Below are 25274 nucleotides of genomic sequence, written 5' to 3' on the forward strand. Positions count from 1 at the left end.
TACAAAAGGCACTTCCTTGACCTGAGGACTACCTCTCTGCCAAATTTCTAGTAATTCTGTTCAGTCGTTCGGGCTGTAGCCCTGTCTAAAGGTCCTATGGAAAAATGCATGGGAAAAACGCGTTTTGGGACCCTCCTTTTATCTCAGCCCTCGCTTGACGAATCCCCCCGAGACTTTCAGGGTAGGAGCGGAGCGTAGCGCCCCACCTATTTTGAGAAATTCGCAAGGATTCGTCGACCGGCGCCAAAGTTATTCCAAATAGAATGTTGCGGTTTTCCTATGGAAAAGGGGTCCTAACTATAACTACCTACTGGCGACCGCCAGTAGGTAATATATATATATATATATATATGCATATATTTATATATATATACACACACACACACATAGGGTGGCTGTACTCACTTTAAATGTGATCAAGGCAGTTATTGCAGAAACGCGTTGCAGCGAGAATATGGATTAAAGACTTAATTACCCAGAAATTTCCCCTGTGTCGGTGTCCGGTTTCACTCTCAAGGAGTTGGATGTGGTGTATATATATATATATATATATGTATATATATATATATATATATATATTATCTACTGGCGGTCGCCAGTAGATAGTTATAGTTAGGACCCTCTTACCATAGGAAATCCGCAACATTCTATTTTGAATAACTTTGGCGCCGGTCGACGAATCCTCGCAAAATTTTCAAAATAGGTGGGGCGTTGAGCTCCGCTCCGACCCTGAAAGTCTCGGGGGGATTCGTCAAGCGGGGGCTGAGATAAAAGGGGGGTCCCAAAACACGTTTTTCCCATGCATTTTTCCATAGGACCTTTAGACAGAGCTACAGCCCGAACGGCTGAACAGAATTTAATGAAATTTGGCAGAGAGGTAGTCCTCAGGTCAAGGAAGTGCCTTTTGTAGGTTTGGTGTAAATCTGTTCAGTAGATTCTGAGAAAATAGCCTTTAAATCAATATATATATCTGAGCCAGCTTACGGTGCGCTTACGGTGCGCTTACCGTACGCGTACGGTGACGTGCGCGAGCGCGATTCTGATTGGCCGTTAGATCTTAGTAAACATTCGAATCGGTCAAAACCAGGAAGCGGCGGCCGCCATTTTCTCTCTCGCACTCTGACAGGGGGTTGAAAAACAAAGTGCAAAAACATGTAAAGGGGCTGTTTAGACAGCTCACAAGCACCTAGCCATGTCGAGGGAGTCCCCAACGATCCCCCAAGTGAAAAAAGGCAATTTTAATTTTTTCGAAAATTTCGCCGATTACGCTTACCGTACGCGTACGGTAATAAATATTTAAAAAAAATAAAAATATCCACATTCTCCCCACCCCGTGTGCAAATGGTGCCCGAAGGGCACCATTTGTGCATGTCTTATTACACGAAAACAAAACATATATTTTACCTGTCACAACGATGCTCATCATATGTCCTCCATGTGCGCACGGTGCGCGAAGCGCATCGTGCGTTCATGGCCCATCTAGCGTAACGTGGGCACGCGGTGCGCGAAGCGCACCGAGTGCTCACTGTGCGCGCACGGTGCGCGAACCGCATCGTGCGCGCACGGAACGAACTGCGTTAAGTGGGCGCGCACGCCACAAATGGCGTAAAGTAACTTAGCATTTAAAAAAACGTACAAATTCACTGAAAAAACCATAGGTTTCACACACGTTATAGTTAGGAATTAGCATTTAAAAACCTTGCAAATTCACTGAAAAAACCATAGGTTTCACACATGTTATAGTTAGCTGGACATTTTAATGATAAAAAACCAATGAAATTCCCCCGTTATAGTTACTGTAGGCAACTATAACTCACGCGACCGTAATCCTCTGCTGATGACATATGTGTCTTTATGAAAAAAAAATATTTGTAATATATGTATAGCTAAAATTTAATGGAAGAAGACATGGGCAAATAAGTGTCTAAATACAGTATTAGCATCAGCAGAGGATTACGGTCGCGTGAGTTATAGTTGCCTACAATAACTATAACGGGGGAATTTCATTGGTTTTTTATCAGTAAAATGTCCAGCTAACTATAACATGTGTGAAACCTATGGTTTTTTCAGTGAATTTGCAAGGTTTTTTAAATGCTAATTCCTAACTATAACGTGTGTGAAACCTATGGTTTTTTCAGTGAATATATTTATATATATATATATATATATATATATATATATATATATATATATATATATATATTATCTACTGGCGGTCGCCAGTAGATAGTTATAGTTAGGACCGTGTTTCCATAGGAAATCTGAAAATTCTATTTTGAATACTTTTTTCACCGGTTGACGAATCCTCGCGAATTTTTCAAAATAGGTGGGGCGCTTCACTCCGCTCCTACCCTGAAAGTCTCGGGGTGATTAGTCAAGCGGGGGCCGAGAAAAAAGGGGGTCCCAAAACACGTTTTCCCCATGCATTTTTCCATAGGACCTTTAGTCGAAGGTACAGCCCGAACGGCTGAACAGAATTACGTGAAATTTGGCAGAGAGGTAGCCATAAGGTCAAGGAAGTGCCTTTTGAAGGTCTCGTGTAAATCTGTTCAGTATTTCCTGAGAAAATAGCATTTAAAACCATATCAATATCTAAACGCGCGCACCGTGCGCGCACAGTGCGCGTACCCTGCCGTGCGCGAGCGCATTTCTGATTGGTTGTTAGATGTCAGTAAACATTCGAATCGGTCGAAATCAGGAAGTGGCGGCCGCCATTTTGTCTCTCGCAGCCTGAGGCAGTGAAAAACAAAAGTGGAGAACGTGAAAAGGGGGCAGGGTGGACAGTTCCTGACCCCCTAGCCTTTGTCAGGGGGTCACTGAAGGACCCCCAAGTGTGAAAAAAACATTTATTTTTTTGACGAAAAAGCGCGGGGTGCGCGCACGGAGCGCGCACGGTGCGCGCACGGCACGCACAACGCTTCGTGGGCGCTCGGTGCGCAAAGCGCACCGAGTGCCCAGAGCGCGCGCACGGTGCGCGAAGTGCACCGTGCGCGCACTGTGCGGGCACGGTGAAAAACCTGAAAAAAAAAATATATTAATAAATACATAACTTAGCATTTAAAAAAACGTACAAATTCACTTAAAAAACCATAGGTTTCACACATGTTATAGTTAGCTGGACATTTCCCTCGTAAAAAACCAATGAAATTCCCCCGTTATAGTTAGTGCAGGCAACTATAACTCACGCGACCGCAATCCTCTGCTGATGACGTCAGATATTACATCACTGATTACATATGTGTCTTTCTGAAAAATAAATATTTGTAATATATGTATAGCTAAAGATTAATGGAAGAAGACATGGGTAAATAGGTGTCTAAATACAGTGATGTAATATCTGACGTCATCAGCAGAGGATTGCGGTCGCGGTGAAAAACCTGAAAAAAAAAATATATTAGTAAATACATAACTTAGCATTTAAAAAACCATACAAATTCACTTAAAAAACCATAGGTTTCACACACGTTATAGCTAGGAATTAGCATTTAAAAAACCTTAGAATTCACTGAAAAAACCATAGGTTTCAGGGGCGTTATAGTTAGCTGGACTTTTCACTCGTACAAAACCATTGAAATTCCCCTGTTATAGTTAGTTCAGCTAACTATAACTCGCGCGACCGCAATCCACTGCTGACGACGTCACATATTACATGTGAAACCTATGGTTTTTTAAGTGAATATATATATATATATATATATATATATATATATATATAATTAAGTTATTGATTAAGCGCCGAGCTACCCCGAACGGGGTATCCCGGCGCTATAGCAGACAGAGAGCAGGGCGTGGGAATGTACAAAGGCTTGCGGAACTCTTGTTTAGACGGAATCAAGCGTAAATGGGAGGGTAACTTATTCCAACATTTAGTGGCGCCCACCTCAAAATATTTACCTCAAGAACCGAGGGGTGACGAGGAAGTGTTTATTGTTGGACCTTATGGCTCTGAATTGTTGATAGGGACGAAGTCTCCTCCTTAGGTAGGCCGGCCCTTTTCCTTTATCTGCCCGAAAAGCAAAGGTCAGAGCCTTAAATTCGATTCGCTTTGCAATAGGCAGCCAATGAAGTTGTCGGAGATAGGGAGAGATGTGGTGTCGAAGAGCGATACCGTAGACTAATCGGGCTGCAGCGTTTTGAACAATCTGAAGTGTACGGAGCAAGCCCAGTGAGAGACCCAGGTATAAGCCATTCGCATAATCTAGGTGAGAGGTTATCAACGCATGGACCACGGTTTTACGAGTTGCATTGGGCAGATAGTTAATGAATTTTCTGATAATTTTAATTTTACCAAAGCAGGCGGCCGAAACCGTCTGAACCTGCGTTGATAGGGACAGATGTTTGTCCCATCTAACACCCAAGTTCTTGACCGAGTCCTTGGGTGAAGGGGCGATGCCTAATTCATCAGGCCACCACAAATTCGAAGAAAGAGGAGAGGGTTGATTAAAAAATAAGATCAGCATAAGATGTTATTTTGATCCCAGTTTTGGAGATCAGCTCTGCCGGAGGGGTTAAGTAAACATTGAAAAGAAGCGGGTTCAGGGCCGAACCCTAGGGCACACCTCAATTAAGGGGTTTGACGGGAGAGATGAAAGGGTGGGTCCGGACCTGTTGTTTACGGTCAGATAAAAAAGACGATAACCAGTTCAGCACTGTTCCCTGGATGCCTATATCCTTTAGTCGATTCAAGGGGATGGAGTGGGAGACGGTGTCAAATGCTGCAGATAAATCTAACAGCACTAACACCGCCTTAGAGCCTCCATCGACCGCCCAACGTATTGAGTCAGCCATTTCAATCAGGACTGATTCCGTACTAAAACCGGAACGAAAAACAGATTGAGAGTCATGGAGGAGGTCGTTGGTCTCAATGAAACCGGCCAATTGCTGATGCACTAGTTTCTCTAAGACCTTCGCAGGAGCAGGTAGTAGTGAGATAGGTCTATAGTTACTAGTGATTTCCGGATCAGCGTTTGCTTTTTTTAATATGGGCAGGAGAAAGGCATGTTTCCAAACTACAGGGTACGTACCCTGTCTGAGTGAAGAGTTCCAATTGGAATTTAAATGGGGATTGAGGTATTCTGCTAGGGTGCTATATTGTCTGGCTGGCCTAGGATCGCTCAGAGATTCAGATTTGCACTTCTGCAATTCAAGCAATGAGGCTTCGACAGATATCGCTGCAAATTCCGAGAGCACAATACTTGGAGTCTGCTCCGGATAATAGTCATTAAGCGTCTGGGAGACATCGAGTGACTCAGGAAAAGTGGAGTAAATCAAGGCGATTTTTTCCTCGAAGAACTCAGAGAGTTTATTGCATAGAATCTGTGAGGGCAGATGGGTGTGGGTAAGTGCTAGTGGGTCGGTAAACGATTTCACAATTTAAAAAACGTCCCTGGAGGAGTTTTTTGCATTATTAATTTGGTCGGCCAGAACGTCTCTTTTATTTTCAATAAGAAGTTTGCGGTACACTTTAAGCGCCGCACGATAACCTATTTTACTTTCCACAGAATAGGTAAGTCTCCAGCTGCGTTCTAATTTTTTACATTCTGACTTTTTTAGTCTAAGCTTCTCCGAGTACCAAGGTGCGGAGGGGGGCGATCTAGGAGACTTTACTGCTTTCAGAGGGGCCAAGGAATCAAGCGCATCACCGATCCATTTGTTCAGATTTAAGATGCTGACCTCAAGATCATTAGAGAGCGAAGGCTTGAAGTCCTTCAGATGTTGCACTAGAGACTCAGAAGTAACTCTCCTCCAATTCCTTCTATATTCTTTAGGGATAGATGTGGCTCTGGCCGCACTTATCAAGTGAAATTGAAAAGGGATCAAAAAGTGAACTGACCAGGTCACTGGCAGCGGAGAATGGACTGTAATATCGGGGAGGTTGGAGCAAATCAGGTCCAGAGTATGGCCCGCCTTGTGAGTTGGATGGGATACATGTTGTATTAGGTTGCAACCGGCTAGTGTAGAAATAAAATTAGAGCTGTGCGGGCAAATAAGATCGTCCACATGTAAGTTCAGATCGCCTAACATTGTAAAATTGGAATATCGTGTGCTGGCTTGGGAGATATAGTCCCCAAGGGTGGAAATGTGTTTAAGACTGGAGTTAGGGGGTCTGTAGAGCAGCAGTCCTGAGCAGGAAGAGGACGCCGAGAGTTTGATACAAAAGGGCAAACCTTCGATGGAATCAAACTGCTCAAAATTAGATGTTGCAATCTCCCACCCCTCCTCCCTGTTTCCCACTTTGCCTATTAGCACATACTATGCCATAATCTTCAGGGATAGCTAGAGTCAGGGCGGGGTTGGTATCATCTCGGAGCCACGTCTCAGTCAAGAACAGAAGGTCCCAGTTGCTGTCTGCGATGGACTGAAAAGTGTCCAAGACGTGTCTGGGCATAGATCTGAAATTTATCAGGCTGACTTTTAGTTTCACTTCAGTGGGTAATAGAGTAAAGTTTGAGTTACAGATCTTATTACGTCTGGTAGGACTATTAGTGCTTGGGGTAAATCCACAGTGCGTGCTTGAGTATACTTCCTTAGGGTCCCCGAGTGTCGAGAAAGTCAAATTTACACAAGATGGGGGCCTGAGGGAGAGCAGTTCTGATCAACTATAAGTGTGACAGCGGGCGCTAAAAAAATGTGCAGCATCTCTGGCCCTGGCCGCAGATGGGCTTGCCTTAGGCGCACCTTCGGTGCCCCAGCAGCACACCCACTGTGCACGTCCGCTGCACGTCGGCTCCATGAGGTCTAAAAATAGGCTGGTGTGTAAGGAACACTAGAGCGCACCCTGCCAAGATGGCCGCTCGATGAAGCCTAACCAGGAAGTACAAAAAATACCCCCCTGCTGTCTATAGGTTGAAAATCTCCCTCCACACAAACAGCATGGGATTGCTGCGGTGGACCGGGGAGTCGAGGTGCCTCAAATGCGACTGGGCACGAGTGCAACACAAATTAAATTCAAAACAAGGTGAGGTTAAAAAACGGTTGAACAATTCTGTTTATCAGTATTAAAAACACATACATTTCATACAGAGCGCTATCGCAGCTCAGCATGCCAAGCAAACCTCAGCCTATCTGTCCGCTGCGCGTCGGCGCCATGAGGTCTAAAAATAGGCTGGTGTGTAAGGAACACTAGATCGCACCCTGCCAAGATGGCCGCTCGATGAAGCCTAATCAGGAAGTACAAAAAATACCCCCTGCTGTCTATAGGTTGAAAATCTCCCCCCACACAAACAGCATGGGATTGCTGCGGTGGTCCGGGGAGTCGAGGTGCCTGAAATGCGACTGGGCACGAGTGCAGCACAAATTAAATTCAAAACGAGGGTGAGGTTAAAAAACGGTTGAACAGTTCTGTTTATCAGTATTAAAAACACATACATTTCATACAGAGCGCTAGCGCAGCTCAGCAAGCCAAGCAAACCTCAGCCTATCTGTCTGCTGCGCGTCGGCGCCATGAGGTCTAAAAATAAGCTGTTGTGTAAGGAACACTAGAGCGTCACCCTGCCAAGATGGCCGCTCGAGGAAGCCTAACCAGGAAGTACAAAAAATACCCCCCTGCTGTCTATAGGTTGAAAATCTCCCTCCACACAAACAGCATGGGATTGCTGCGGTGGACCGGGGAGTCGAGGTGCCTGAAATGCAATTGGGCACGAGTGCAACACAAATTAAATTCAAAACAAGGTGAGGTTAAAAAACGGTTGAACAATTCTGTTTATCAGTATTAAAAACACATACATTTCATACAGAGCGCTAGTGCAGCTCAGCAAGCCAAGCAAACCTCAGCCTATCTGTCCGCTGCGCGTCGGCGCCATGAGGTCTAAAAATAGTCTGTTGTGTAAGGAACACTAGAGCATCACCCTGCCAAGATGGCTGCTCGAGGAAGCATAACCAGGAAGCACAAAAAATACCCCCCTGCTGTCTATAGGTTGAAAATCTCCCTCCACACAAACAGCATGGTATGGCTGCGGTGGACCGGGGAGTCGAGGTGCCTGAAATGCAACTGGGCACGAGTGCAGCACAAATTAAATTTAAAACGAGGTGAGGTTAAAAAACGGTTGAACAATTCTGTTTATCAGTATTAAAAACACATAAATTCCATACAGAGCGCTAGCGCAGCTAAGCAAGCCAAGCAAACCTCAGCCTATATATATATATATATATATATATATATATATATATATATATATTGACTCGGTGGTGTCTCAATGTTGAAGCTGGGTCTCTCCTCTACGGCGGTGCATCCTTTCCGACAGGGACAAGCCGGTTTAATATTCAACCAAAAAAAAAACAAAAGCGCTGCCTCACGACGGCCGAATTTGTAGTTTAAGGATGCACTCACTAGTGTATTGATCCCGTGATCAAGCCTCAGGAGAGGTGAAACGCGTTGGGTGAAGCAGCGTCTTTGCAAATAAAGCGCCTTTAAAACATCAATACACGAGTGAGTGCATCCTTAAACTACAAATTCGGCCGTCGTGAGGCAGTGCTTTTGGTTTTTTTTGGTTGAATATATATATATATATGAGAGAGAGAAGAGAGAAAGAGAGAAAGAGAGAGAGAGAGTGAGAGAGAAAGAGATTCAAATCCATATTGAAATCCAGCCATCACTGGTGTTCGGTAATGGGCGTGGACGTCTCCTGCGCCTTTGATAACTTCCATGTTCCCTTTTGTGTTGCCAATAGACTGGCAATTCAGAAAGCATCATCAGTGGAAAGAGGAAGCAGCCGTGGCAGATGAAGGGGGTGTTCCATGACGAAAAAACAAGAAGCGGTCAAGGAGGAAAGGGAAGAGCAGGCACAGGGGAGGAAGACACATGCAATCAAGAAGGGGGACAGGCCACAATAGCTAAAATTACCATTTAAAATCTATTGAAACATCAATTTAACAATACAGAAATGGTGACTCCAAGTACAGGATTGAGTTTTTGCCCAGTTACATACTATGAACACGTTGACACAAGAATTGACTTAATACATTTCGCAGGAAAATAAAACCGTTGAAAGTGTTTGTAGCAAAACATGAAAAATTGAGTGAAATCATATCAAAATCATAACAAAACCCATTCCGGCACCCATGTCCAACATACCAATTGAATAAATACCCACATTTGTCAATATCAAAAATCTTGGACGAGAACACCCATCTGGAGGAGAAAAAAAGGGAAATACCTCTGTTCTTGGCGTGAAAAGTAGCACATTTGTGTGCAGGACTACGCGGTAAAAGAAAAAAGCACGATAGTGCCCCACTCTTTCGCCAGGTAATAAGATAGACACCTATCATGAACTGGTTACAAGAGACTTCGAAAAATTAAAATAACACACACACATGGTAACTTATCAGTAGAAAAATCAGCCTTGAAATCATTTTCAGGACAACACCACCGGCACAGAGGATGTCATAGCCATGCCTAGGTACCCTTCTACACTCACCCTGGAGGGCTGCAACTACCAAAGATGCTGTGCTGCTGCTCAGTACCTGCTGCACTGACTCTATCCACCGATTCCCGATCCAAAGGGTGAATACTGCTGAGGTCACTGCAGTGAGACTGAACAATCAATCAATCACACAGCATTCGTAAAGCGCAACACTGTTAGTCCTAGGGGTATCTGGGCGCTGTGTCTCAGTCGAAGAGCCAGGTCTTGAGTCTCTTTCTGAAGTCTGTCAGCGAGGGGGCTGTACGGAGCTGGAGGGGAGGCTCGTTCTTGGTCTTGTCAGTGATGTAGGAGAAAGCACGGTGTACGAGGGCGAGTGAGGAGAAGTGCAGGTGGCTAGCGGGATGGTGGAAGTGCAGTCGATGGTTGAGGTAGGCAGGTCCTCGGTCGTGTAGGGCTTTGTAGGGGTGCAAACATGTGACTAAATGCGAGCAGGGAATCTGGTCCAAGGACTACAGACTATTTGCCTCGGTGAACACCTGGGATGAGAACTGCTGAGGTGAGTTGCATGTCCAACCAGTGGAGTAAATAGAAGTGATCTGCATCTCTGCCTGGTTAATGAAGATAATTCGCATCATCCTGGGGAACAAAGCAAGGAGGAGTGAGAGTAAGAGCGGGAAAAAGTGAGAGTGCCTTTGCATACAAGCCATCATTTTAAAACTGGAGAGTGGGAGAGATTTTGAAAAAGAATTAGAGGAATGCATTTTCTCCACTTACTTATATTGAAGCAGAGGCAATTTTAGGTGGGAGAAAGCTAAAATAAAGCCATTCTTGACTTGAAAAATCAGAACTCCTCCACCTGAATCTGGTCTATTGGCATGTGTGCATTTGTGGTCTGTAGATGCTGTTATTAACTAAGTATGGGGCATATCTACAAGGCGGCGATCGAAAATTCTCACCGCTTTTGCAGCCGTTTTTGGCCGAAAAGCACCGATAATTTTATCGCCTAATTAGCAAGATCACGCTAACGCGTGAAACCTTGCATTAGCGCACAAATTCTTAACGCCCAGCTTTGCATCTCTAATGAGATGCAAAGTGGACGTTCCTGACCTGACATGACAGGAGAAATGTTGCTAAGTGACAATTCTCCTATCATCAAGCCCCACGCTATGAAGCATAGCGGCAAGAAAAGTAGCGATAACCCCTGTTATCGCTACTTTCCTTACGCCTGCTTCAGGACTGACTTAGCCATGATATCCTATGGAAGGTGGATATCATGGCTAAGTATGTGAGGCCCCATCAACAAGCTAATGCCACATTTCGTGAGATAATCGCTGGGCTTCCAGCGATAATCTCACGTTAGGCGGCGATAATTATCCTAGCGCTAAGTGCGCTTAGCGATAATTATCGGCGGTTGTTGCTGATATGCCCCATTGTTGTAAACAAAAATACCATGGCCACTCATCAGAGCAGGAAGTAATGGCCTACTACCTTTAACTGACATAACCAGAATGTGGCAATATATTATTTGCATTACCAAAATGTTAACCATAACAGAATTTAATGTGGATTTCAACAACAAAAACGTATTTGTACTGTTTGTTAGGTTTCTCTTTCCCGTACAAAACGTGTGTTTTCTTTCTTGCAGAGGTTACATCGAGCCTTAAATACATCGTTTAACGAGGAAAACTTCCAGCAGAAACTGAAGCGACTAGAAAACAGGTAAATAATAAACAATAGGTAAAAGTGCTTCCGTTTATTTGTAGCCATTTAATTATATGCTACTTATTTTTTACAACTAGCACTGCTTCTCCAGTTCGAATATGAAATATATAAATGTCCTACTCCTACAGGAGGGGTGGGTGGAGGCCATGAGCATGGACCACAACATCCCACGCATGGAGCACAACATCCCAAGCATGGTGCACAACATCCCAAGCACGGTGCACAACATCCCACGCATGGAGCACAACATCCCAAGCATGGAGCACAACATCCCAAGCATGGTGCACAACATCCCAAGCACGGTGCACAGCATCCCAAGCATAGAGCACAACATCCCAAGCATGCAGTGGCGTAGGAAGGGGGGTGTGGTGGGTGCGGGCCGCCCCTGGTGTCATCACTGAGGGGGGGTGACAAAATGACAAAAGTATGTGTTTTAAACACATATTTTTGCCATTTTGTCAAGCCGGGGTTAACAAGTGTCATCACTGAGGGGGGTGACACAAAGGCAAAAATATGTCTTCTAAACACATATCTTTGCCATTTTGTCAAGCCGGGGGTAACAAGTCTCATCACTGAGGAGGGTGACACAAAGGCAAAAATATGTCTTTTAAACACATATTTTTGCCATTTTGTCAAGCCGGGGGTGACAAGAAATTTTCTGCACCGGATACCACCTGACCTTGCTACGCCACTGCAAGCATCGTGCACAACATCCCAAGCATGGAGTACAACATACCAAGCACGGTGCAGACTAAAGTTCTGTTGATTCCCATTTCCAGTCCCTGGTGGGAGATCACATCATTTTGAGGGAATAGGACCAGATGCAGCCGTGTAAAAGGTCGCGAAACGCCCCACTGGAGTTGGTCATCTTCTTCTTAAAAGAATATTAACTAGCCTTATCGTTTTTCTTCTGTCTTGGTTCCGTCCTGACTCACCGCAAGACCTGGTGGCAATATTTGGTTTGGCATCATTTATTGCATTAGGATCATGGGAGTTCCTGTCTTGCAAGCTAAAAAATCTTTTGTTAACAAAAAAGATATATCCTCCTTTAACCCAAGGGCACTGCTCAGTGCTGAAGTCTTAAAGACGGAATTCAGTGCTGTGTTAGATGAATTGAATGTATCACGCCTTAAATCAATTTAAAAGGTCTTTCCAGAAAATCTTCCAAAAAACGTACTGGATTAGAGTGGAAGGTGGTTGGCGGTTCAGTGCAAAGAAACTGATTGTGAAGGCACTGATTTCTTATACTTACTGGTAATCTTCTTACGCCAATTAGGTCCTTCTCATCTCAGTCATAACGTCATGAGGAGGGTGGTCCCGCCCTCAACATGTACCTACCGCGCTAGTCCTTTCTTTATGTCCATGAATGGACAAAAGCTCCACCCTCCCCCCCCCCTCCTCCTGGAAGATCACAAGAGAAAAAGCAAACCACAAGGGAGGGAAAGGTGGGTAGTTGACTGGGACGAGAAGGGCCTAATCGGGGTAATGAAGATTACCAGTAAGTTAAATAAATTATTACTCCCTCATAAGTTCCTCCTCGTGCCAGTCATGACATCATGAGGAAATCCCAAGCCAGAGACCAAAGGAGGTTTGCACTGACACAACTTTATTTATAATAGAAACACATTACTGCAAATTACTAGACACAGAATCGTCTTAATCCAAATGATAATGCTGTACAAAAGTATCAAAAGAGGACCGGCTAGTCGCCCTACAAATTTCTTCGATGGAAACACCACTTGCTTCTAGGATTCCATAGTGGTGTTGGAAAGCAGTGGAGCAGTGTTTTGTATCTGTGCAGGTCTAAAAGGACGAGGGCTTCCACTGTTGTTCAAAAATTCAGATACTGAAAGAAAGAGTTTACCTTGTTTTATTTTTTAGAGCTGGGAACATGCTTTCTTGAAGTTCCAGGTAATGTTTTCTTTGACGGTGAGGGTTGTGTTGAGGGTGAGTGCAAGTAATTCCATGATGCCTGGCAACTGAGGAGTGAAACCATATAGTTTCATGTTGTAGATCCAAGCTTGCTTGTGGCTGTTTGCCCCAGCTGGCAAACAAGAGGAACGCTGTCTTTGTTGGGTTGAAACTACGGTATGCACAAAATACAATGAAATACCATAAAAGGACTGTACAAAGTCCCTGCGCTCTGGTCTCCTTGCCTACACCGGCCTCGAGAAAGACTGTTTCCCATAAAAGCATGCTCTGCAAGGCAACAGACCATCCAACACACCACTCACTACCTAATTCATTTCTCCAGGCTGTTGCTAAGCGACAGATGCCAGACCCTTTCATAACCTGCTTTAAACAAGATCTGGGTTCCCAAAATAGCTAGAGGGTTTCGCGAATCTAACAAATTACATAGGTATAGAGTTTGACTTGATTCAGTTCACCTATGACTATTGGAGGTGAAAATAGTTGGCAGCATCTCCAGTGATGCAGTTGATGCTAATGTGAAGTTGTTTCTAATGTTGTGCACATGCATTCCTTTTATTCTTTCAAGGGTGGGGAAGATCTGTGGTGTTGGATTTGGGTAATTTGTTTCTCTTTGGAAATGTTGACACGCTGGAGTCTCTTGTTTTGTCAATTTTGGTGATGACGTGTTTTCTTGTTTTTTTCTGTGAGGTAATCAGATCTTGTTACTGTGAGTTTAGTAGTAGGCCCCATTATAAATTGGCCAGTCCTTGGAGGCGGGGATACCAATGCTAGAGACACGGGTTGCAGCAGGTAACTCCACCCCAATTACTAGCCATTATGAGTGTCTTGGCCCAGAATCTGACAGCAATGTGAACAGAAACATGTTGGGTTTTGCCAGGTGCATTACCGCGCCTGGTCAGGCTTGCTATTGGTGGGGCGGTGCCCACCAGGGATAGCACTGCTGTGGACTCCTAATGGACCCTCAGCTCAGGTTGAGGTCGTTCTGCTAACATTTTTGTAGAACTTCCAGATCGGATTTTTTTTTTAGTTTTGGAGATGCTGTTCTCCATACAGTATTCGAAATGTGTTTAACTTTTAGGCATCCTGCTGTTTGAAATAAAAATAAAAAGCTCGTACAAGAGACAAAATCTTCCCTGGTGTGCTGTGATATTTAAGGCAAGTTTGTATCAAAGTAGCCGCAATGGCCCCCGGCTGATCAAATCTTTTTGGTTGTATTATTTCTGTCTTAGAAGTGAAAGCTTCCTACGATATTCTTGCCCAAACTCCGCGGCACACAGATATCTCCCTCTCAAAGACCGACAAAAAGTACATTTGAAGCCGGCAGCACCTCACAGACTTCACAACACTGCTCTCCAGGACTAATTAGCGAGCAGACTGGCATCCTGTCACAGGAGCACACGAACAAGGCAACTGTTTGCATACACCAGATGCCGGTGTAATGACGCTCCTTACTCCACCCGTTCAACAAATTAATTGTATTTTTATCTGATGAGGTCTGCTCCAACATCTCGAAGGGTCGTGAATCGCTGTAAAATCCGTATATTACTTAGATTATTAAAATAAAAGGTAACTTTAGTTCAAAGAGCCTGTTTTCTCCTTGTCTGTTAACTTATACATAAAATAAGGACCCGTGTCTATATATAAAATAAGTAGCAGTGTTAATTAACTGAAGCCATGCTGTCTGATGGCATCTTAAAATGAAGCACAGTGTTTTATTGTGTTCATCTCCTCCCTCAAAGCTTTCACAGGACTTGGTTCTATCACTGCTTGCTGTGAAAATAAATATCACAACTCTATTAGCATTTTTAAGTTTCGCCTGCACAGCACCTGCACTGTGCTTGTGATTAGGTTTCACCTGCACAGTGCTTGCACTGGTCATGTTTAGGCCTGGGCGAAAATTTCGTTCCGTTCGCGGAAATTGCCATAATTTGACATTTTCGCGTTCAGCGGAGAGCGCGAAAATGTCAAAATTTCCGCATTCCGCAGCTTGGCGATAATTTGTTTCTTGCTCGCGCTGTAAAATAATACATTCTCGCGCGCGATCGCCTTACCTGAATCCCTGCGTTCGCCGACAAGTTTTCTTGATCCAGTCGCGTTCTCCATGAGATGCTGTATTGTTTTTAGCCATTTGCGCTGTCTCGCGACAGTTCGCGCCCGCAGTGATGTCATGCGTCGCGCGATCACGTCTTTCTTCTCGCGATCATGCACCGCGAGACAACTTAAAACAAGATGGCCACGCCCGCGAGCAACCACATGGGTAAGTTGGCGAGCCGCAACCATGCAGAAAATCTCGCGATCATGCGGGAAAAAAACCTCCGCATCTTCGCGATATTTCCGCGTGTTTGCGATAATTTTTAACATTTTCGCGATAATTTGCGAAAGTGGATTTCGCAAATTCCGCCCACCCCTAGTCATGTTAAGCTTCACCTGCACAGCACTTGTGGTGTGCTTGTGAAATCTATTGCATTCAATACATCATAAAAGGGACTTCTCTCCTTATTGGTCTGGGTATTTGCCACTTTACTTTTTCTCTGTTTTATTGCTTGCATTATTTTCTCCTGTCTGTATTTCACGAGGCCCAAGTACTCATTCCCATCCGCTTTGGAGGCTGGAACTTTTTTTTCTTTTTGTTAAGGATACACAGATTTTACTGTTTACATGTTGTTATTTTTCCCAGGCTGCATGCATTTAGAGCGGGCTTGTGTTTTGTTGTTTCTCTCGTCCTGTCAGCAACACATTTCGAACCAGCTTGTTACTCTCTTGGCTTCCGACATCTTGCAGCTAATTATGTCATTTTGTAGAGCATGCATTTATGCCTTTGAACTACTTATCTCGTTTTCTCTACCACGCAATCAGTTAAATATTGTTGTGGCAGCATCACAAATTTTAAGCGTGTTTGCTGACTGCAGATTTTAGTTTATCTAAAAATGTTGCCCTCTGATGCCTTTGGATTAATTAACTCGTTCTTTGAACCACACATTCTGTGAAATATTTTCATGGCAGCAGCACGCATTTTATGCCTGTTTGCTGCCTGCGTGTTTTTTGCTTTAACTTTAGATCCTTTCTTTGATTTATTACATTTGTGCCTCTGCTCCCTTTAAAATAATTATCTCGTTTTTAGAGTATTCATTTTTTGAAATATTGTCATGACAGGAGCAAGCATTTGATGTGTGTTTGCTGTCTGCATGTTCTTGTTTTTTCCAAATATTTTCCTCCAATGGCTATAAAGTACTTCTCGTTCTGTACCACGCATTCTGTGAAATATTTTTGGGGCAGTAGCACACATTTTAAAAGTGTTGGCTGCCTGCATATTATGTTTTTTCATATTTTTCACTCAGAGGCCTTTAGACTAATTATTTTGTTTTTTGTACCATGCATTCTGTCAAATATTGTTGCCAGCAGCACGCATTTTATGCATATTGGCTTAGTGCACTCACATGTGCCACCCGCTGCTCCCCACTGCATCACTCCCAAGGTGATGGACAATAGCCATTACTGTGGTTTAACCAAGGGCGTAGCCTTTTAATCACATAGACACAACTCATTGTGAAATGATAAGTGACAACCTTTGTCATAGTTAAGCAAACATTGTTATGAGAACACCGTTCATAAGATCAGCCAGATCATACATAATTGTTTTGAGAAGCAGGACATAGGGCAGATGAACAGCTCATAGATTGTGCAAGCCACACATCAGTATCTCGACCTTCCTTTACAAAGGAACATTTCAGAAAGGTTAATGTCAAGTGCCAGCAGGCCCCTTTACCTTATCCATCGCCCTGACCTTCAACCAAGGGCATCCCTTTATTAGTAACTTCCAGGGCACCGCATCGCGGTCCATCCCTGCCAGGGGATACCTACCACTAGGCAAAATCCCCCAAAATGTTCAATTTCTGGCATCCCGGGGTAGGTCAGAAAGGTCCAGGGCCACCATCAGGTCAGTACCCCCTCCTGCCTGCCCAGTGCCCACATTAATCAACCCCCTTACAAGGGGAAAGTCCTGTAAATCAGTCCACATTTGGGGTAGCCCCCATTTCTGCTGCAAGAAATTCCGCCACATTCTGCCTTCTTGCCAGGATGGGTGGGTGGTTGTGCGAATCCGGTATGATTGATCCCGGTTCTCAGTGAAGGGAAAAAGACGCCGATCCCTCGCCTTGCGGGCCTTATAAACTGCTGCCCCCTTGGGCGCCCCACGGTGACGTCATGGGCGCGACCCCTCTGTTGTGGCGACACCAAAGAAGGACAACTCGCCACCCTTGGCTGCTCCTGCCCATACCGCGACTAAGGGCGCCCCTCCGCTATGTGCCGGGTGCGCCTTCAGTCTGCATGTCTTTGCTTCGTCTTTGGCCTTTTCTTTAATGTATTACATTCTTACCTCACACACCTTCCAAAATGTGTGAGATATGGGTGTCACAGCAGCACAAACTTTATTTGTGTTTGTTGCAGGTGAAGTCCATATTTAAAAGGGCTTTTTGGGTTAATCTGCAGTGTAACAGGCCTTATTATTTCACAGTGTGTTCACCAATCATCCACTCACCCTTCACAAGGATAAGCTTGCAGGCCATTTCTCTGCCCCCATTCAAATTAATAATTATACAGTGTGTTTACAGTGAAAGGAGCCAGGTGACTCAGCAGCGACAGTCAGTGCGCAGGGAAGAGCCCCTAAAAAATCCCACGGTTACCAGCATAGATGTCTGTTTTCTAAATAGAGCAAGCTTCAAAGGATTTCATTGTCTTCTTTTATTTCAGACTTTTGGTTTTGTTAATTTGCTGTTGTGTTTATAATAAAACAAGTAAAAACACAATATATTGCCTTTCCTAAAAACACAAGTCCTAACACTTCAACACAGTTTTAATAACTTATATTGCGCAACTATTTACCAAACTACAGTGTACAACAAAAACCAACCTATTATTAATCCCATCGGCGAAACATAATGCACTTAGCAATGCTTGTTACACTTGGTACCACAGTGTCTCTATACCTCACCGCATTTCAGATAGGCGAGGCTGCCAACACACAATGTAATGGTACTCAATACATCGACCTTGGGAGGATTAAAAGGCTGATTCTGCCAGGAGACATATCTGTGACCCTCGAGCTGTGTACAGATTTCAGCAGTGAATGCTTAACTGATGGAGCTATCAAGGAATTAGTGGGTTGTCTGGTCAGCGTTAAACAGTGATCTATGTCTATAGAGACATTCTGTATGCATTAGTAGCCAGCATACATTTACAGCAGGGCTCTCCCACCTTTCAACAGCGAGAGCTGATTCTGAGTACGAGAACCAGTAAAAGGCTTAACTAAAGCTACATAAAAGCCAAGGAACTTAAATGCTTCCCCTAAAGCGCCCACCCCCAGTGCAGCGAGCACACAGCATAGTGGTACAAGAGATCTTTCAAGAAAGAGTTATCTTTGATCTCCCCTGGGATCAACTTAGTTTCTTGATTCCTACTTATGAATCAATTGTGAGAGACTAGTGTCTGCAGGTTTGTGGTTTGTTTCTCATATAATACTTGGCGTGACATTGTTCTCATTAAGGAAGTGAGGGCAACAAAGATTTTCATTGTCTGGCTAGCAGTCCTAGAGTCCACTGGTCGATGTCCAAAAACTTGTCTTTGAGGTAATGATTCAAAATTGTGAATAACATTCCCTGGTGGCATGAACGCTACAACAAGTATTGGCAACACTTGACCTAGTGTCACACACGCCCACACACACCCACCCCTCCGAAGCCACCCCTATACCTGTGAAACACAGAAGATGAATCCCAGATTGATGATTGAAGAGATTTCTTTAGGAAGTGAAGCATCCTTAAAGAAAGACAGGGCAGAAAGATGGACGTGAACTAATGAAAGAAAGGAAAGAAGAACAGGGAAAAAGAAACCAAGGAAAAGAGTATTTCAGACAGCACAGAAAGAAAAAAGAAAGAAGTAACAAAGGAACAACACAAAGACAAGAGAGGATAAAGGGAATGGGGTGGACAAAAGAGGGGGAGGACAAAAGGAAATGATGAGAGGAAAGAAATATAGAGAACAGGCAGGGGCAAGAAAGGAGAGGCAGGGGAGCGAGAAAGGATAAAAGGAGGGAAGGATAGAAGTAGGAGTGAAAAGGAAGTTAGGAGTAAAAGAAATGAAAGAATAGAAAGAAGAAACAAGATATGGATTGGAACGAATCATGTGAAACAAGGGAAGGAAAAAAGGAACAACGTTGAGATGGAGACAAAGGAAAGAAGGATTGCCGAAAAAGGAAAGAAGGAATGAAGGAGAGAAATAAACAAAAGAAGAAAAGACTGAAAGAAGGAGAGGAGGAAAACGGAAAAAGTAAGAAACTGAGTTAAAAAGCAAGAATGGAACAAAGGAGAGGAGAAACATAGAAGAAAAGAAACAAAAAAAGGAAAAACTAAACAAATAAGAAACAGTAAAAAGAGAAAGAAGGGAAGCCAGAAAGGAGGAGAAGAAAAAAGAAGAGCAAATGGCCAAGACTGCTGTGAGGAGAGAAAGGATAGAAGGAAGGAAAGAATGACTTTAAGCCAGAAACAAAAAAAAGAAAGAAGAAAATACATTTAAATGTGCATTTACACTTTCAAATACTTTACTTCAATGCATACTAATTAAATAAAACTGACGGAGACTCGTCCTCAGAATGCTATACAAGACAGTAATTTGTTGTTAGGCTTCTGACCAGGCACCAGCACAACATTGTTTATTTTACAAGAGGATAGGAGACATGCTGCTCATGAACTGTCAGGTTTCCTGGGTTACAGAACCCGGTACACATTTTTCAAAATGACAAACTGCCAGGCCATTAGATGTAGACTCCCAACCATGACTGACAGGCAGCGAGCTACTCTAATGTAGTCGGCAAGCAACTGGTACCTATGAACTGACCTGTTGGAGACTAAAGGGGATATTTATGAGAGCTTTGCGTCACGTTTGCAAAGTGGTACATGCGTGACGCAAGGCTCTGAGTCAGGTTTATGCAGCCACGCAAAGCCACATCACATGTACTAGTTTGCGTGGTGCAAACGTGACACAAGGTTCTCATAAATGTGCCCCTAAGGTGTTACCGGCGTATCTATGATGGCTCTAATGGCCAACAAACCACTGTTGCGTGCTGGTGGAAGAGTTTTGCAACAGGGCCTTTAATATCTTAACCGACCTGAAATGAGCCCATGTTTATTTAGCGTTGTTCAAAATTTTTATTATACCTGTGTATTTATCAGAATTGGAGAGTTTTGTGTTATACAAAAGACCATTTCCAGAAATATTGTGAGTGCAAAAACTTGCACACGTCTTAGCCATGGGGAACAGTTGGTAGCAGTAAATTTATCACAGGGGACGTTTTCTCCTCCAGCCAGTCGCCTTGCCTACTCCTAAAGTGGTTTCTGAGAGAGAAGTAATCTTTGTACAATGTTCACATGTAATACCCAAAGTGCATTCCAGAAAATGTACAATAGAATTTTCAAAAAATGTCACAAATTTTCCTAAAGAAAAATGATTCAATCAACACACCACTAGTTCATATTCATGTCACGCCTTGGTGTACCAAGGAACTTAGATACATATTCATTGAAATGATGGCGCAGGGCAGCTCAGCAGGTTACCTTGCTGTTCTGCTGTGTGCCACAGTGAAACAGCAGGACTCGTCATATTTATCCAATATGGTGCATTCCTGGCCTTTCCCCTGCGCTGGCACCAATTTGGCAGCCTAGCGCCAAGGCAGGCACCCTTGTACCATGGTAGCCAAGATTGATTTGGTGCAGGAAGGGGCACCTTCCTGCACACAAATAATCCATATATGCATTTTCCGCAGTATGCAGCGCACATTGAAAGAGGAAAAAAACGAGGAGAGAGAAAGATATTTCTCCTCGTTAAGCCTGCCCTGGGAAAGCTTAAGATTGTGACGCAGTCCCATGTTTACAAGTCCTTGTAAATCTGGGAGTGTGTGAAAACCCAGATGGCAGTTGCATAAGAATACCCACCACAACACCCATGGAAAGCCTCCCTTATGCAGCGTAAGGCGACGCAACGTTTGCGCTATGTTGCCTTACTCCGGATTTATGAAACCATACAAAGATACACAATGTGACTTTATGTTCCTTCATAAATCTGATTTAGAGGCATGTACCACTTTGCATGGTGCAAACGTGATGCAAGTCTCTCATAAATATGCCCCTTAAAGTGCTGGAACAAAAATGTAGTAGGGGGATAGAAGGAAAATTGTGGAAAATGTATCAAATGTCAGATCTGGGGAACTTTTATTGAGATGCCAGCAGTGCTCTAATCCGATGAAATATAAGCAGCATTTCAAGTACCTTTAAAGGGACTTGCTACCTCATGAGGCAGAAAGGAAATCACCCAGAAATTATCATGAACTGCCGTTACCAGAATGCAATGGAAAAAGTTTGCTGAGGTCCCAGCATTCTGCTTCCCTACCTCCTGTATGAGGTCCAATCGAGGCACTCTTGCAGCAAAAGTGCCTGCGTTGGGGCTAGGCAGCACACTGCACCAGCACTGGGAGAGAGCAGGAGTGTACCCTATCTTAGTAAGGATGTCTGTGTTACAGGCAGGCAATTGACTCATTCTATGTGTGATGCAAAATGCATCACACATAGGAAGAGGAAGTAATGCAGAGAAATAAACGTATTTCTCCTCGTAACACCTCAATGTGGTAGCAAACTCAGGTTTAAGGAGTTTGCATTAAATTCCCTTGATAGACTTACGGGAACGCCCATGCTTTACCCGTCCAACGGCCACCACATCAAAATGTTATGCAACCCAGCACAAGCATCTGCATTGCGTTACATTTCTCAACAAAATCACGCAAAGAGGAGCAAAAAAGCCCCTTTTGTGGCTTTGTTGGTCCCATTTAAGAACCTACATTGCCTTACACCAACTTGCGTTATACAAGGACGACGCAGTTGCTCAATAAATCTAGGCCTAAATCCAGAGCTATTTGATTAGCCAAAGCGTATTATTAGAAAGGCAATTGTTGATAAGCGTCTAGACATGGCTTTCTCTGCAGTGTGGTGTCCGTTTTTAATTTGTTAATTCATTCACTATTACTGCAATAACTCCAGGTATACCATTTAAGTCTATCTACAACTACTCTATATCCTAACTTTCACAAGTACAAAAACTTTAGCATAATGCCCAGAAATAATGCAACATCAGCTCGTACATGCCTGATTTTAGTGACTGAAGTTAGGAAATTGTGGCCTACCTTAACATCTTATGTGGTTTGTAGGCCCATGTGTATTTTCTGTAAGTGCAAAATCCACACAAAGGAGCAAATGAAATACCATTGTGAGTCCCACGGAACACCTTACAACGCCAAACCCAGCAACAGCAATAACGATGTCACTGTCAATAACACTTACTGGGAGTAGAGGGCAGCATTGACATCATAAATCAATTTTGTTTAGCCACTAAACTGTGACTGAAAAACAGTGTGGGGAATGACGTTCACATGTCCCATAGTTATAATTTATTCAGCAGAGATGAAGTGAAGGCAACTTTAATCCACTGATTCGTGCCTTGAAGTTTTTTTTTCAATATCACACTAAGCCCTGCATAGATTCCTCTGTCAAGGGAGGCGCGCACTGTGCTCGCAGTGTCTGGGAGCAGTCACCCTGTTGTGAGAGGGCCCAGGCAGCGAAATATGCATTGAGGGGCCAGAGCCATAACCGAGATGAGAGCCCAGCTACCCTGTACGGGCAGCTACTCTTCACCCGGCTGCCCTTGTCTCTTACTTCCTTCTTTTATTCTATTTGCTTCTTCCGCTTGTAACTCTCTCTTTCTTGCTCTGTCATTCATTCCCCTTCCTTTCTTTAATACTTCTTTCGCCTTCCTCAATCTTTGACTTCCTTTCTCTCTCTCTCTCTCTGTATCAAACCGGAACAGTATTTCTATGGAAATGCAACTTCTGATAAAAACTTCCAAATGCAGAGTCCTCGCCTTTTGAATATTCACCATGTGTCAGACTGAATTCGGAAATGTTTTACAGCAGTACCTCTGCGACCCGGTAGGTGGCACCATGCAACTCATCACTGATGCTGTTCTACTCTGGAAATTATATGTGAAGCCTATAAAGGTGCCACTCCCGTGTGCTGATGTCAGTTCCCTTTATCCATCCAATCGAATAGAAAACGTTTCTCCGCCTCCCTTTCACTTGTTCACACTCCCCACATCTACTGAAGCAAAATTGGAGGACGCTCCTTCTCCCACATCTCAGCAAAGATCTGGAACAGGCTCCCCATGCAACCCCGGACCATCACTTCACTTTTGCAATTCCGAAGGGCCCCCAAGACCTGGCTGCTCGAATAAGCCTCTGGGACATGCAAGCCCCTGGATATCCTGTTGGGTGGTTTGCCAAGTGTTTACAAATCCTGATTGATTGATCTGTGCCACCAGATGCTAATTCAGAGCTACCTATCATCTCTTTGTGAGACTATACCTCACAAAATGTTTTTTGTGTGCAAGGAAAATGTCACCTCTCAAAAGAGCAAGGAGTGTCGCAAACAAATGTCTATGATAGCACCTCATTATCAGGTTTGCCTGAGGTGTCTGGGGTCAAGCCACGACTTGTAAGTCCTGCTGTGACTGCACGTTGATGTGCCCGAACGCCATCCAAGACTGCAAGGCAGAACTCGATGTCACCAAGCACCAGAAATCCCGCAATGAGAGTGGTCCAAATCGAAGGCTTTGTTCCAGTCCCATTCCTAGTCCAAAAGTCAGAGGAGTTGTTGGACAGGCCACGTGAAGGGCTTGCTCCCTCCCCGCATGACAGGGCCCGAGCCCCGGCCCTCCAGGTGTTACCCACAGAAACAACCCGCACCCCGTCCCCAGACGGGACTCCTGCCCCCGGACCTCTCTGTATCATGGGGCCGAACCACTACCGGCTCCCTCGCCTGGCCCGGCCGCCATCTTGGACACTGCACCACGAGGCCGCGTGGCCTCAGCTCGACCCTAACCCTGGGCCTGGCCAGGCCCCGACATCCCGGCACCACCATCCACCCAGGAGGTGAACGGACCACTTGGCAGGTCGATGGGAGAAAGAAGTGTCGATGGCTCTCCCCCGCCAGGTGCCGATCGCCCCCCAGCTCCCCCGGGCGCTGGCTCCACCCCCCTGCTGGGTGTCTGGACTCCCTCATCCCGGACCTCCCGACCTCCAAGTGCGAGGGTCCGGACATCAAAGGGCGCCAGACCTATAACTGGGGCAGCTCCAGAGCAGGAAGGCAGTTGTATCCTGGAGTCGAGAGACACCGAGAAGAACTCATCCTTGACGGACTACCGGCGCTGCCGTAGCCCTGCCTTGTGAACTATCATCCTGCCTGCTGGCGCTGCCGCGGCCTTCTGCATCCTCCATCCTCGTCGGGACCTGCTGGCGCTGCCGCGGACCGTTGTAACTACCACCTTCATTGGGACCTGCTGGCGCTGCCGCGGACCGTTGTAACTACCACCTTCGTTGGGACCTGCTGGCGCTGCCGCGGACCATTGTAACCACCACCTTCATCGGGACCTGCTGGCGCTGCCGCGGACCGTGTAACGACCACCTTCACCGGGCACTGCTGGCGCTGCCGCGGCCCGTCCAGCTAGAACACCGAGCTCGAGGATTGTGAGCTATCCATCATATCATCGCATCTACCAGTTTGGTAACAAGACTGTCCCGCTACCCCCTTTCCCAACCAAGAGACTAGAATCGAGGGGACCCCTGAGTCCTGACCTCCTTGTACCCTTCTATCGTACCTAAAGATTGCTTATAAAGAACGTTAAACGTTATCCTTGTGTGGTGTACATCTGTGGGGGGGAAGTTACTCGTCTGTACGATCGCTGGAGACGGCTCTCCCCGGAGACCTCTCCCCTTGTCCTCGGCCGACCCTCCCGGTCCGTCTAACATTGGTGGCCAGCGGCGCGATCCGAATCAACTCGTAATCGTACAGAGAGTAGCTCACCCCACGACGAAACCACAATGTCAACCAAAGAGAGCGGATCCACCGAGAAATTCCAGATGGAGAAATTGGAAGAGTACAACCATCGTGAATTGAAACAATTCTGCATTGAACTAGGCATTGCTACCACCGGCCTGAGCACCAAAGACGATTTCAAGCACGCCATTGAGTCGTGGGCAGAAACCGGGGCCGCGACTACATGAGCTAGAAATGGCACGGCTCAAAATGGACGGTGAACTAAAATTAGCCGAACAAAAACTGAACCTAGAACATCTGCGGCTCCGAGAACAACGGGAAGAAAAAC

At 44.8% G+C, this 25274-nt stretch overlaps 1 protein-coding gene across 1 annotated transcript in view; it reads left to right on the top strand.

Annotated features, from left to right (window-relative positions):
- Positions 1–25274, top strand: part of GRIN3A (glutamate ionotropic receptor NMDA type subunit 3A) — a 567581-nt gene that overhangs the window by 484757 nt on the left and 57550 nt on the right. The window contains exon 8 of the mRNA XM_085641297.1: positions 11008–11081. Within this exon, the coding sequence (XP_085497423.1) occupies positions 11008–11081 (74 nt within the window). The remainder of the gene's footprint in view (positions 1–11007; positions 11082–25274) is intronic.

The sequence above is a fragment of the Triturus cristatus genome, chromosome 2_2 (genome assembly GCF_964204655.1).
Source record: "Triturus cristatus chromosome 2_2, aTriCri1.1, whole genome shotgun sequence".
In the NCBI taxonomy this organism is placed as follows: domain Eukaryota; kingdom Metazoa; phylum Chordata; class Amphibia; order Caudata; family Salamandridae; genus Triturus; species Triturus cristatus.